Source organism: Amblyomma mixtum, chromosome 2, assembly GCF_055824585.1.
Source record: "Amblyomma mixtum isolate Tamu chromosome 2, ASM5582458v1, whole genome shotgun sequence".
NCBI classification, from domain to species: domain Eukaryota; kingdom Metazoa; phylum Arthropoda; class Arachnida; order Ixodida; family Ixodidae; genus Amblyomma; species Amblyomma mixtum.
The window spans coordinates 241,935,851-241,950,765 of record NC_143013.1 but is presented as its reverse complement, the minus strand read 5'-3'; the positions used below and the strand labels follow the sequence as shown (position 1 = coordinate 241,950,765).

General features: G+C 54.8%; 1 protein-coding gene across 1 annotated transcript in view; it reads right to left on the bottom strand.

Annotated features, from left to right (window-relative positions):
* LOC149363149 (uncharacterized) overlaps positions 1–14,915 on the bottom strand; it is a 68,405-nt gene that overhangs the window by 30,570 nt on the left and 22,920 nt on the right. The window contains exon 13 of the mRNA XM_089573379.1: positions 14,447–14,614. Coding sequence (XP_089429505.1) covers positions 14,447–14,614 — 168 coding nt within the window. The remainder of the gene's footprint in view (positions 1–14,446; positions 14,615–14,915) is intronic.

Here is a 14,915-nt window from a genome sequence, read left to right as displayed (position 1 = left end):
CTTCCCCTACCCCTTCCAGAGAGGCATGGAAGACTGCCCTCCTCAACTGCTCCTCGCTTGAGTCCCAAAGGGCTCTGGTGAAACGGGCGAGAGACGGGGCCTTGTCATGCGGTGTCCCAAACTAGGGACGCCGACCATGTAGCGGGGCCGCTCTGCTGCTCCAGAACTCTATTTCATGAAATAAAAGCTTTCACCACCACCACCGCGGATGGTACAGAAACAGGCGCCAAAGAGCTGCGCTCTAAAAGCTGTGATAAGAGCAGGAAAACGAAAAGGAAATTTGCCAGAATGGAGGTGTATAGTCGCGCGAAGGCAGGGCAAAGACGAAGACACCGTCGTGTTCGAAATATTAAGCTTCGTTAGCATGGTGGTGGAAACTCTATGGCAAAGAAAAGAGAGCGTATGAGACCTGGAAGGAGAGAGAGAAAAACCATTTGAAGAGGAATTCGGGGCACGCCCCAGGGTCCCCGCACGACCCCACTGCGCTCAAGACCCGAAAGGAACATTACACAGTACGTGACATCCTCAGTACTAGGTGACATCCTGCGTTTCCCTCTTTGTGCACCAGCCGTTGTCCGTGCCTCCAGCCCAAGCTTCTATGGCGACATCCTGCGCTCCGTGTATGCCTCAATCCTCAATCAATCATTCATTACGGTCTCTGAGCGTAAACTGCGTGCGCACAACAAATACGGAGAGAGCGCAGCGCAAAATATGGGGCACAAGACCTCAATATAATACCCAGTGGCCATCAATGTGGCACCAGTTTTCCCGACAACAGAACCAGTGACGAGTATTCCTGGTGGTGTCATGCGACTTCTCTGTGCATATAGCTTAAATATGCTAGTCAAGTTGGAGGATAGCTGCAGAAAATTCGGCGCATATTCGAAAAACCCGGCGCAGCGCAGAAGCAATCTCGCCAGCGCGCGCCATTAGACAGTGGAGAAAGAAAACCGGGAGATCGCCTAAACTTGTGTGTGTTGCAGCCCTCTCCACTTTGATAGCCGGCGCGGCGCCGAAAGAAACAGGCCCGCGCGCGGCGTCGATTAATCGAGAAGGCTTGAGGAAATTCTGCTCATCAGCACACGAGAGGGCGTTGTCTTGAGCGTGCTGAGTGATGCGTTCTGTACTTCGCTCGCGTGCAGGCGGCGGCACATCGCGAGGCTCTTGAAGCAGGTCTCCGCGCCTGCCCAATAGAAACGCGCGCCCGGGGAGGTGGCCGACACCTTCCACATGGTTTGGGCGTGTCAATCCCCCAACCCCAACTTTTCTCTTTCCTCTGATCTCTTTACTCTCCTCTGTCTGCACGTGGCAGCGGTGGTGGCTTGGCTCGAGCCCGTAGGCAGGCCCATGCAATTTCCTTTTCATCCTTCTCTCAGTCACAACAACAACCACCAGAGAGGACTGGGAGGCGGCCCTGCTCGGCTGTCAGGACCTAAAGACCCAAAAGGCCTTGGCTCACCGGACGCGGGCGGCGTTGCTTGCCAATGGGGCCCCGGAATAGGGGCTCCACCTAATATTGTTAGGGGAAAGGGTCAATAGGGCCTACCCCAATCAACTCTCTGTAAAAAATTTTTCACCACCACCACCGCGCCCGGTTCGAGACGAGAAAGAAATTCTGCAGTTGATACTGTGTACTGTAGTGCCGGCGCCAATATTTCGTTGGCTGGCCTCTCTGGAAACAAGCGCTGCGCGCCCGCCGTCGCTCAAAGCGGGCCCAGACTCTCTCGGACTGTGAGCGCGCGGAGCGAGAGAACGTCAGTGCATCGGCTCCGCCAAGTTTCGGCTGGAGCCACGTATCTTCGACCGCAACCCCGTCAACACAGCCGCGTCTGGCTTCCCGAAGTCGTCAGCTACCTGTGCATACCTCTCGCACACAGGTGGGGCAAAATTTAGGCCTTTTAGGGCCGATCTTCACTTGGGTATCGTGGCGGCGGCGCTAGGCCTAACGCCTACGGCGGCGCCCGGCCGTGAGTGAGTCGCCCACCCGCGGCAAGATGGCTTCGCCAAACCTGCAACGTGGCTACGACCCGGACGCCATGGCCTGGTCCGAGGTTCCAGCAAATCCAGCGCCTGATAGCCCGGCCTCTGCGCCCATCGAGAAGTTATTCAAGCTAGTGGAACGCCGCTCCCGCAAGCGGAACGCTTCCAAGAAAATGGACGCCACGTCGCCACGGCACAACGCTGCTGCGCGCGCTGCAGCGCTTCACGGTGGGCCCCAGGGACCTGCTTGGAAACCAAAGCCGCTGCCGCGGCTTCATCCCGAAGACATCGTTATCATCCTAAAGCCCCGGGTGACCGTCGCTCTGAAGGATGTCTTTCAACATGGTGAGCTGGGAGCAGCGTTCGCGGCCTACCTGGGCGCCAAGGCCGCAGCATCGCTCAGCCTGCTCCCCACATGGGAGCAAAACCTGATCGTGGCAGGCACCCGAGAGCCGCACGTCGCAGACAAGCTATTGCGGGACTTCGAACTAACAACACCGAAAGGCCAGCTCTCTATGTACGGCCAGTTGAAGCTCACTGGTGACGTGTGCCGCGGCGTCATCACCGTGGCCAAGCACGAGACCAGTGAGTCCCTGCAAAACAAGGTCCAGTGGCGTGCTGGAGAGCTTGCCGATATCCGCAAGCTTGGAAAATCAGACGTCGCGGTGCTCACCTTCGTGGGCAAAGTGGTGCCGCGATACGTTCATTACTACTCAGAAGTCACCCTTGTGCGTGCATATAAGAAAACGATCCCGGCCTGCGTGCGGTGCGGTACCGTGGGACACCGAGCGGACACATGCCCCTGCCCGGATCAAAAGTGTGGCCTTTGTGGCAGTGCGGTGTCGACCGTCGACGGGGTGAAGACACCGCATGAGTGCACACCGTCCTGTGCAGTCTGTGGGCAAGCCCACGCCACCAACTCCCGGGACTGCACGGGGAAATTCAGGCAGCTCAAGGTGCCCGGCCGCAAGGCTAAGCGCCCAGAGCTCCCCGGAAAACAGCGACCTGGCCGGCAGGCAAGTCATCCCAATTCAGGTGCCGGTGGCGGAACGCCGCGTGGAGCTGACGGCATCGACAACAAAACGTCATCATCATCATCCTCGGTGAAGTCACCACCCGGGAACAAGACTACGCCCCCACCGCCACCGCCCAGCGGCAGGGACGCTGGCCACTTCCCGGCGCTCAAGACAAATGGCGCTGCCGGCGCCCGGGCATCAGCGTCTCAACACGGCAAACAACAGGTGAGCAGCTGGGCTGAGATCGCCTCCTCCTCCTCCCATTCCCCCTCCTCCCCAGTTACCGTCTCCGCACTCGATGCGGAATACAAAAAACAGATCGACGTGCTCCGGGCACAGAATGAGCTTTTGCTCAACAAAATTCAAAATTTAGAATCAAAATTGGCGTCCGCCGCTCCGAGCCCGCAGAACTCGGACGCAATGGAGAGCGACGCGGAGATCTCGCCTGCCCTCGTGACAGCCATCTCCGCGATGGAGAAGCGCTTAACCTCTAAATTACGATCTATGATCGAGACCACCATGGACCAAATCTTGACCAAGGTCAAATCTGCCATCCCCGCGGTAGTATCAAAACATATCTTGGACAACCCCCGCCTCCTCCGTCGGACGGGGCCCATTAGGGACGTATCCCGTCCTTCAAAATTCAACCGTCTGATTATTGATTCGGTCAGTGATGACAGCTGCCCGCTCCTTCCGTCATCACCCCCTTGATGGCGCAAGTAGCTGGCTCTGAGGCAGCCAATCCCTCCTCCTCCCCCCCCAAGAATTTTAAATCATGGCGAGACACCTTAATCAAAGGAGTTCCGCCATCTCCAATTCGGCCATGTCAACTTCAATAACACAGTGGAACTGTAGAGGTTTTAAGGACCGCACTAAGCGGGCCAATTTCCGTCTCTACCTTTCGGGTCCTTACCAGCCGTGGTTGCCCTCCAAGAGGCAGGCCTGGGCGCTACAATTTCAAATTACACGACGGTCCAACAGGACCCCGTGTCTTGTCTTCTCGTTCACAAAGACTACACAGCCAACCTAGTGGATCTCGACCTCCAACTAGAGTACTCTTATGTTATGGTGACCCTCCTACCAGTCCGCCGCAGGGACCCACCGTTGCATATACTCAACGTGTACTGCTCTCCCAAACTAAAGCGAGTGACTTTTGCGGACCTCTTTAGCCGCGCGCTAAGAGTAGCGGGCCGCGATCCCCTGCTGATTGTGGGCGACTTTAACGCTCCCAGTCAGCAGTGGGGGTATCGCAAGGAGGAGTCGCGCGGGTGTAAGCTGGCGGAGCTTGCGTCCACGTTGGGCCTCACCCTCCACACGGACCCTGTCCACCCAACCCGGCTAGGAAATTCCGTAACACGGGATACGTGTCCGGACTTAACCTTCACTCTCAACATACGACACGCAGACTGGCTCAACACCGAGGAGACCCTCGGTACCGACCACTGCATCATTAACACTACACTACGCACACGCCCCCTCAAGCGTCCAAGAACACAAGCCCATATCCCAGATTGGACGAAATTCAGGCAAAATTTTAACTCACTTGATAACACACCAATTTCCGCGCAAGGATACACAGCATGGTCCCAACAGCTGCTGGCACACCTTTCCTCGCATGAAACACACATCCAGCTCTCAGAGGCGGTCACGGACGTGGATAACCACCTTCTACACCTCTGGGAAGCCCGTCGCAGCCTCGTCCGCCGTTGGCGACGCCAGAAACCCAATAGAAAGCTTAAAGCTCGAATTTCCGAGCTTACCCAGAAAGCGGCAGAGTACGCGGCCCAACTCGCCGACTCCAACTGGGTAGATAGATGCAACACGGCCGCGCGACAAATGTCCAGCCGAAACACGTGGCGTCTCTTTCGAGCCCTAATCGACCCAACCCAAACACGAACCGAAACACAAAAACATTTGCAGCGAGCCCTGCACGCTTTTCCTGGCAACACGACTCAACTGGCACAGAAACTTCGGGACCAGTATCTGTGTACAGCCCAAGACCCCCGTGGATCTGCGTACTCTTATGCAGGCAGAGAGAACACGGAGCTGGATCAACCTTTCCAGCTCCATGATCTGCGGGCGGCTCTCGCCAAAATGAAACGGGGCACTGCACCAGGACGGGATCAGGTCACCGTCAAGCTTTTGACGAACCTGCCCGACTTGGCATACCAGTCCCTCCTGGAATACGTCAATGCGATTTGGTGCGGGGACACCCCCCTGCCAATCGAATGGAAAACGGCTTTGGTCACTTTTATTCCTAAAGCTGGCAAACCAATTGACACAGATAACCTCCGCCCCATCTCTCTCACCTCATGTGTGGGCAAACTAATGGAGACGATGGTGCGGGATCGGTTATCTACATATCTTGAACACAAACAACTCTTTGCGAGCACCATGTTCGGATTCCGCCCACACAGATCCACACAGGATGTCCTCCTTCAACTCAATCGGGAAGTCCTTGACCCCGTCGAATGCCCCCCTAATGACCGGGTAGTACTCGCCCTGGATCTTAAAGGGGCATTTGACAATGTAACACATGACATCATACTCACTAACCTAAGTCACACCGACTGTGGCCTCAACACATTCCAATACATAAGCCAATTTTTAATGGATCGTCAATCCTACATTCGAATTCAAGATAGAGACCATGGTCCTTACCTACTCGGCACGCGGGGAACCCCTCAAGGAGTGGTACTTTCCCCGCTGCTCTTCAATCTGGCCATGATGCACCTGCCGGCCCAGCTGAGTGGTGTCGCCGGCGTGCAGCACGCCCTGTACGCCGATGACATCACTCTGTGGGCCACGCAGGGCAGCACAGGAGACATTGAAACCAGCCTGCAAACAGCGGCGACGATAGTAGACCGCTACGCCCGCCGCTGCGGTCTTCAATGTTCCCCTCAAAAATCGGAATTTGTGCACCTCCGCCCCTCACAGAAGTGCACAACTAAAATATCTCTCTCTCTTGAGAGTGGTCCCATACGCGAAAGTGGTGAGATACGGGTACTCGGACTCTACATCCACAAACACAGGCGGCCAGACACTACATTGGCCAAACTCCGTAAGGTGGGGGACCAGGTGGGCCGCATGGTCCGCCGGGTTTCCCACAAACGCGGAGGGTTACGAAGTAAGGATGCCTTGCGGCTGGCAAACGCCTTCGTAACTAGTCGAATTCTCTATTCGACTCCTTATCTCCACCTACGGAAACAAGAGGAGGACGCCCTTGAGGTCATCCTTCGCAAAATTGTTAAACGTGCCTTTGACCTCCCTATTACTACTTCAAACAGCCGGCTTATGGCTCTTGGGGTGGTGAATACTTTCCGGGAGCTCCGGTAGGCGCATCTTACAGACCAGTACACGCGCTTGTCGCTAACGGAGTTGGGTCGCCGCCTTCTTGCTCGACTCCATATCCAACACACCCCTCCAATGGAAGACAGGTTTCGCATCCCGGAACTGTGGAGACGTGCCCTCCACGTGCGGCCTCTTCCAGCAAACATGTCACATGAAGACCATAATGGTCGGCGCCTGGCACGAGCGGAAGCGCTAGCCCGATATTATGGCAACAAAACAGGTGTATACTACGTGGACGCCTCCGGCCCTCACCACGGGGGATGGTACACGGCCGCGGTAGTTCACAACAGCAACACAGTTAACGGCCTAACTTTCAGAGCCCGCAGTGCAACACAAGCAGAAGAGGTCGCGATTGCTCTCGCGGCCTCACATTCCAATTCAAAATACATAATCACCGACTCGCGAGGGGCCTGTCGGAACGTCGAACAAGGCTGCACTCCCTTCCTAGCCTATCGAATATACCAAAACTGCATACGGGATACGGACCCCGCTCACCGTTACCTCATATCGGCCCCTGCTCATCAGGGGTTGGCAGGAAACGAGGCAGCAGACGCAGCCGCCCGCGCGCTCTCTCACCGGGCTGTTTTCTCCTCCCCATCCGATCAGGAACCCGATTTTAATCCGGTCTATACATTCAAAGATATTACAACATATTATCAAAATTGTCATCGTCTTTACCCTAGCCCATGTAAAGGCCTGAAGAAGGCGGATGAGCGGCTCCTTCTCCGCCTTCTCACCAATACTTTGCTGTGCCCGGCAGCGCTAAAATATTTTGACCCCTCCTTTAGCGGCAGCTGCCCACACTGTAGTGCAGTGTCTTCTGACACCTATCACATGGTGTGGGCCTGCCAACCCCGTATTTCCCCCATCCCCAACCCAACCCGGGAGGACTGGTAGGCGACCCTGCTCGGCTGCCACGACTTACAGGCCCAACAAGCCTTAGTCGGGCGCGCCCGGGCGGCGGCAACCGCCACTGGCGCCCCATACTAGGGACCTCCACCTAGTGTTTGTAAGGATCGGTCCCTTACGGGCTGATCCAAACTTACCTCCTGTTCATTCGTAATAAATGTTTTCACCACCACCATCCCGCCAGGCCGGCGCCGACACGGACCCTTCCTCCTCCCCTCCTCTCCGTCGGTGCGAACTCCTCCGACGCTCGCCGGCTCTCGACCATTGGTCTAATTTGAACGGTGGCCAGTGCCGTGACCTGATTGGAGGATTTGAACTGCTGGCGGCCGCAACCGACACCGGTGGCTTTAAAAACGGAGCCGCCCTGAGCCCGCAGCAGACGGGCAGCAGAAGAGCCATCACGCCGGAGCTACGCTCGCCGCCGGGGCCGCCGTTCTTCTTTGTGCTAGCCCGTGGTGCTCTTGGCCCTTGTATCATGTAAAAGCCCTTGTACATACTGTACATAAAAGCCCTTTGACTCACCGTCGCCTCGACCGTTTCCTGGCTCGGACACCCAGTCCCAACAGTGGTGGCAGCGGTGGGATGCCAAAGTCCCAACAGTGGATGGCAGCTGCGGGATCGACCGGCGTCAGCTACCTCGGCGCGGTGAGTGCCTGATGTTTTCCCCTCAATTCGCCAGACTGCTCTAGCACACGTGATTGTAGTATAGAGTAGGGCTGTGTGTGTAGCACTGTAGAAAGCTTTGCTGTTTCGAGCCAAGTCGGAGCGCTTTGAAACGAAAGCTGGTGCAGAGGGAGTAAACGAGGCGTTGTTGGAAAGAATTACTTGCGCGTGTCGTACTAGTAGCGCTATAGTAGTGAACGGCAAGGGAATTCTAAGAAAAGGGCAAACTACAAGAAGCTATTGTGCGCGATGGAAAACTTCAAAGTGAAGGAACTCATCGAAATTTGTGAAGAGTTGGGCATTGATTTGGGCCCCGCAAAACGAAAGCACGCGATTCTTGAGATCGTGCGAAAGGAGAATGTAACGGCTGAGGAAGCCAATGAGGCCTGGGAAGAGATCACAGAACGCCGTGAGCACGAAGAGGTTGAAAAACAGAAGCAGCTTGAGCGCGAAGAGGCAGAAAATTAGAGGCAGCTTGAAATAAAACGGTGTGCTCGCGCTAAGAAACTGATGGACCTGGAGCTTGAAGCGCATGAGATCGATTTCGAGAGATATAGAACATTGTCCGCTCTGCATCAGACCAACGGTCAGCAGCTGAGAGACAGGCCGCAGCCCTTCGTGATCGCCGAAGATATGGCGGAATATTTGGCGGAATTCGAGCGCGTCTGCGAGAGAAAGCGCGTTGAGCGGAATGGTTGGGCACAGAAGTTGGTAGCCCTGCTTTCTAGCGAAGCGTATGACGTTGTCAAGCGCCTGTTGGACGACGGCTTGGCGGACTACGATGAGCTGAAAAGCTTCTTACTGACGAGATATAACGTGTCACCGCTGGACCTTCGCCAGAGGTACCTGCGAGAGAATAGCACCCCATCGTTTAACGATTTTCCCTACCAGTTTAAAGCCGACATTTTAGAATGACTCGAAAATGCGGAATGTTCGGAGGATCGTAACACATAGGTAGAGTGCGTAGCTGTAGAGCAGACCTGCCAGTGCGGCACAGAGGAACGTAGTCCGTACTTGGCAGATGTAACTGCTGCTGTACCAGTGGGAATTGCCCCGTATTCGCCAACCGATAAAACCTCTATACCATCGGATAAGGTAGTCACAGCATCGGACGATGCGCTTACAGAGGTCTCGCCCATTGAGAGTGTGGCGGAGTTACCGGAAAGCGGATCTCCTAGCGTGTCAAAAGCAGGAGAAGTTGCCGAACAGGGCCGAGAGGACGTCCGTCTGGACATTAATGAAAACGCCTGCACCGACGCAAGCGAAATAAACAAGGACGGCACACCGTGTTGTGCATCGCTTTCGGCAAAAATGCAGAAACCCGGCATTTACGGTCAACAGAAGCGGGCGCATGTAGAGTTTGCGGACGCTGAGTTGTGCGCTGGTGTCTCTAGCGAGCGATGCGAAACGAGTCCCGTGCTTTCGCACTGCTCTGAGCTTTGCGACATTCCAGAAAGCAGCTGCAGTAGCGGGAACACCGCGACTGAGTGCAGAGCCGACCCTCATCCGCTATCAGCTGAAACGCGCCAGGAGCACGACGCGAGCTGCGTGTCAACACTAATGTCAGGAGAAAACACTGGTTCGTCCGCGCCTGTAGAAGCTAAGGTGCTGGATGATAGTGGAGTACAGAACCTCCCAGACGACATGGGAGCTGTAGACGTCGTTCCATCCAAGAAAGATGAGGACAAATGTGCACTCGTAGAGGCTGACGAGGAAGAACGCAGTTTGAAGGAGGCTAGTAAAGGCGCCATAGATAGACGTGAGCCAGGTAGCGCCGGGGAATTGGCTGACAATCGGAATGATATTGTCAGAGAACAGGAACCTAGGCGACGGAAGCAGCATGTGCTTTCTCAGGAGAAAATGAAAGGAAAGCACAAGAAAGAAAGCTGCAACCGGAAGGAAAGTAACAGCCAGTTCCGAAAAGTGAGCCATCACAACAAGGTGATAGGCAAACAGTGCTGCCGCCGAAAGGAGAGTAAAGGCAAGCTCAAGAGAGAGAGCTGTCACCGAAAGACGATGGAAGGCAGGCAAAAGAAAGAGTGGTGCCGCCGAAAGATGAAAGGCAGGCATAAGAAAGACGGGCGCTGCCGAAAAGAGAGAAGGGGCAAGCGCGCGGAAACGGGTTGCCACCATCGGAAGCGCCAACGTCTCCGGCAAAATGACTTCAGTAAAGTCATTCACGTTGTTAGCCCTGAAACTAGAGTCAGAATCAGAGCTAAAGAAGTGTTCGAGGCGTCGCTATCGCGCAAAGCGAAGCGCATCAGTGTGTCGAGGCACATAGATCTGAGCAGTCGAATAAACTGCAAAAAGAAATCGTACAAGTATTCGCGCGGGAAAGAGTATCTTGGGAGGAAACCGAGATACAAGAGAGCGCTGCCCGTGAGGCGAAAAATTAAGGAGCGGCACAAGTGTGAATTTTGCCGCCAGCACAGAGAGAGCCAGACGCGCAAAGGCGCGTGCTCTCATGACGGCTCTCGCTTTCCACTGCAGTCACGGGAGAAACCGCGCTCCCACAGAAAGCGGCACGCGCGCGCAGAGAAAACGCGGGTACGGCTCAAAAACCGAAAGATTGTACGAGGCCGCAGTGACAGGGGCAAGAAAATTGCCAAGAAGAAACCGTCTAAGCGCTCTACCAAGCATAGGTATCGCGATGGAAAGCCGCGGTTCGAGATGACGCCACTGAGTAGGCGCAAAATCAAAAGGCTGGGGAGTGGCGAACCACACATCGAGCGGAAAAGCAAACGGGTGCGCGAGAAAGTCAAGACTCGTGGAGGGCCTCACTTACCACCACGAACAGAGAGAAAGAAAGAACGGTCCCACCGGAAGCGTTGCGCACTCGCAACTGAACGCCGCAACTGGCGCGCGAAGCGCAAAGAAAGGGACAAGTTGCAGGTCAATGAAAGCGAATCGCTCTCGTACTGTACCCCCCCCCCCCCCCCTGGAAACTGGACAGACAAGTACAGAGAGAGAGAAAAGCGCGTATACCGCAAAAGAGGCAGAGACATTAGCTACCACGGTAGTAGAGAGAGAGAGAAAAGCGCAGCTACAGCTAAAGAGGCAGAGACATTAGCTTCCACGATAGTAGAGAGAGAGAAAAAAGCGCAGCTACAGCGAAAGAGGCAGAGTCATTAGCTTCCGCGGTAGCGGGTGTCGTTTAACCGAGTTAAACTCTGACGTAGACGCACTAAGACCTGTGTTTTCAAAGCAAGACTGCCTTCGCCTCCTCGTGACCTACATTTTGTCTCTTCGCGAACAGCTGTTAAGTTCGCTCGTAGATCGGGGAAAAAATTGATATCCTCATTTGTGGCCTCAGCTGACTGTTTTCCTGGCCGAGTGATCTCAAGAGAGCGAATTTATTTTGCATTCATTTCATTCCGTGTGTGACATGTGTTTGACACTGAGTTTATTGCTTTAGAGTTCTTGTATCTCACATGTGTCTCTTGTAGAAGAGGGAACAAAAAGGGGACAGAAATATAGCCAGCAGAGTTTTTATGACCTTTAAGTCTGGCGTTTTGACGGGTGACGGAGGGCACTTGCTCGTGTTGGGTGTTGCCTGTTGTCGGTCGGTTCTTGGCAACATGCAGAACGATCAACGACCGATGCTGAGAAGCAAGCTCTTCCGAAGGACCGAGCGAAGCTGATCCAGTCACCTGGGCGACAAAGCTGCGGAGCAGTGATCCTGTCCTTACGAGCGGGGCCCGTTCTCGGAAAGGAGCCTGGAGCTACCTGCGGCTGAACACCGGACGAGAACTTGGAGGAGCCTGGCGTACGAGCGCGCCCCGCATCCGAGCCACGCGGAAGTAGCTCGTCTTCGTGGCGCATTGTCTGGCGGCGGTGGTGCTGTAGTGCCGGCGCCCACATTTCGTTGGCTGGCCTCTCTGGAAACAAGCGCTGCGCGCCCGCCGTCGCTCAAAGCAGGCCCAGACTCTCTCGGACATGTCGCGACGTGCAGCGTGACTCATCCCGCCAGGCCGGCGCCGACACGGACCCTTCCTCCTCCCCTCCTCTCCGTCGGTGCGAACTCCTCCGACGCTCGCCGGCTCTCGACCATTGGTCTAATTTGAACGGTGGCCAGTGCCGTGACCTGATTGGAGGATTTGAACTGCTGGCGGCCGCAACCGACACCGGTGGCTTTAAAAACGGAGCCGCGCTGAGCCCGAGCAGCAGACGGGCAGCAGAAGAGCCATCACGCCGGAGCTACGCTCGCCGCCGGGGCCGCCCTTCTTCTTTGTGCTAGCCCGTGGTGCTCTTGGCCCTTGTATCATGTAAAAGCCCTTGTATATACTGTACATAAAAGCCCTTTGACTCACCGTCGCCTCGACCATTTCCTGGCTCGGACACCCAGTCCCAACAGTACCTGCGCGCCTGTCTTGGCGCGAAGAACGAACAGACGCGTTGCCAGCCAGCCCGAGCCACCCTTCAAGCTTCAGAGAAGCGCGCCCGCTCTATCCCCGGGTCAACACCACTCGCCCAGCCATGGATGAACCAGCGAGGCAGCGTGCGCAAGCCTGCGGGACTGCCCCGACGTGATCCCCTGGTCGTCGGACTGTCACAGGGCCCGGTGTTGTTGTTAATGGCTATTTATTTTTAAGAAAGATAAAATAAATAATTGCCGACGAGTACATTACTTCCAAATGCGAAATCTGAGCGCAGCTCATCAGCTGTTCAGCTTTTCGATACATTGAGGCAAAGAATTCGAGCAAGACATGTATGTACAATTACAGACAACTTGTTATTTTTCACACATATTCCTTCTTCAAGAAACCCTCCACTAACTGTTCTTGACTGTCATGAAGGAAGCGTTGCGGTCGGAGAAATATATGGATATATGCTCCACTTGCTGCACCACTGCCTGGTTCTCAAAGATGAGGTCTATGCAAGCATTTCGCGAGGTTGTCACAGCCGTGGGAGGCGTTACGAGTGAGAGGAACGGGATGTTCTCCTGCATAAGGGGTAAGAAATTACTGTTTGTCTTTATATATACAAAGTCTCCACCCACCCTGCCACCCTGGCAGGTGGCAGTTAATGGTTGATCGCAAGAGTTCGTTCACCGTTGTCAGCACTAACACATGCATCCTACATCTCTCTCTCCTCACCGCACGTACCTATAAGCGCGATTCAGGCGTCCACTGACCCAGGGAGCCATGTATGCGCATTTCCTTTACTTAAAACGATCGGAGTGTAAAACGTGGTCAACGTAAACGGCAACGAACACAACTAACGCCGACGGCGTATGGCTTCAGCGCTGCGTTTCTGGCACAACGTTGTCAGTGCCAACGCATGCAACGCACATTTGTCACTAGGTTAAGTTAAACCACGATTGAGGTTTCCACTGTTCCAGGAGGGAAGTTATGCGCTTTGCCTCTGGTTCAGCTGTCCACCCAGATGAGTGAGACAGAATTCCAAGAGTGAGCGATGAGGGGCTAGTTGGTATGACATGCTTACAACACAAAACTGAGCAGGAGACAAGAGACAGGAGAGAGGCAAAGAGGGCGAGCTCAGACTAATAACTTAGTTGTTAGTCTGAGCTCGTCCTGTTTGCCTCTCTCCTGTGTCTTGTCTCCTGCTCAGTTTTTAGTTTTGTAATCTTGTGAGAGATACTGCGCCATTTCCTTTCCTCAAAAAAGCAATTTACCAATTTTACCCTCTGCTTTCCAAGCTCCCGCTCCATTGTTTTCGCAGCTTGAAGCTGGCGCGTTCACACTTGGGAATTCGGCGGCGAGAGCGAGCGGAATCAGCTGCCGCGGCAGAGATTCCGCCGGAATACCCAGCGGAAAGCACCATCGGTCCAGGACCGAATTCTGCCGCCGGAAAAAATTCCGCCAATACTCATCGGCCAATAGGACGGCAAGTACGAAGTTGCATTCACGTGGCGACAAATATGGCGGCGCCCTTCTATGGATGACGCCTCACTTCGGACTGGATTCGTCGTTGTTACTGCCTTCTTCAGCGCGTTAAGTGGTCATAAATGAGCCACTGGTCTTTCGCTTCGTCTCATATCGCCCATAACAAACCGTACGATTAATAAATTTGCTTTAGTTTTTATTTAAAGTGACGATTCTGCCCCTTTTAAGCTTAAGAGGGACGTCGGTTCGTTGACAACAACGGTTCCCGTCGACCTAACCACCAGGTGGCGCCACTAGGCTAAACGTCGTCGCGCTTCTGTTTAAGTGAGAATGTTAGAAATGGCTGAACGCCCGGCAAAATAGCTGCATTTAGCGTATGTCATATAGAGAGCATATCTCTGTACGCCGTAAGCAGACGACACACAGACGACGAGCGGAGACGTGGTGGCCGGCAAGTGTGAACGAAGCAGCATTTCGGCGGCGGCGGATTTCGCTGGCCGTCGCCGCCGAAATGCCCAAGTGTGAACGCGCCATAAGACGTCTACTGCTGGTTACAACGGACATTCGCGACGGCGACGGCGACGCCGCGAAACGCAGAAACGGGCGGCAAAGAGCTGCGCTCTAGTAACTGAGACGAAAGTGCTTAGTACGCGAGACTACGACGCTGCATGATCCCCTTACCAGAACGATCAGTTCCCGGACAAAGCGTGGGTCTATGTCCCTGGTGTCCACCTCGGAGACGAGTGCCGTGGCGGCCAGCAGCGCCACCTGGCACCAGACGGGGTGCACCAGTGGCCTCTCGTTGTCCACCAGCCCAGACTCCAGGAGCAGCGTGGATGCGTTTGAGAGCTGCATTCGTCGATATTTACTTTAGAGCATTGCCTCGGTTTTACTTACTGGCTGCTGCATGCATTTTGTTTTCGTTTGCTATATCCACAGTCGAGACAGCATTTATGAGGGGCTGTAGAGTGTAACATGATGGATATGCGATGGACTACAGGAGAGCTTCTGTTATAAGCTGGCGTATTGCGCGAGAGACAAGGACAACCGCAGCGATGGCCTTGTCAGGGAGTAATTACTCACTGACATCCACCCGAGCGCAGCCAGGCGGCTACAAAAGAAAGCTACACAGCTTTCTCGCCGGTGGTCC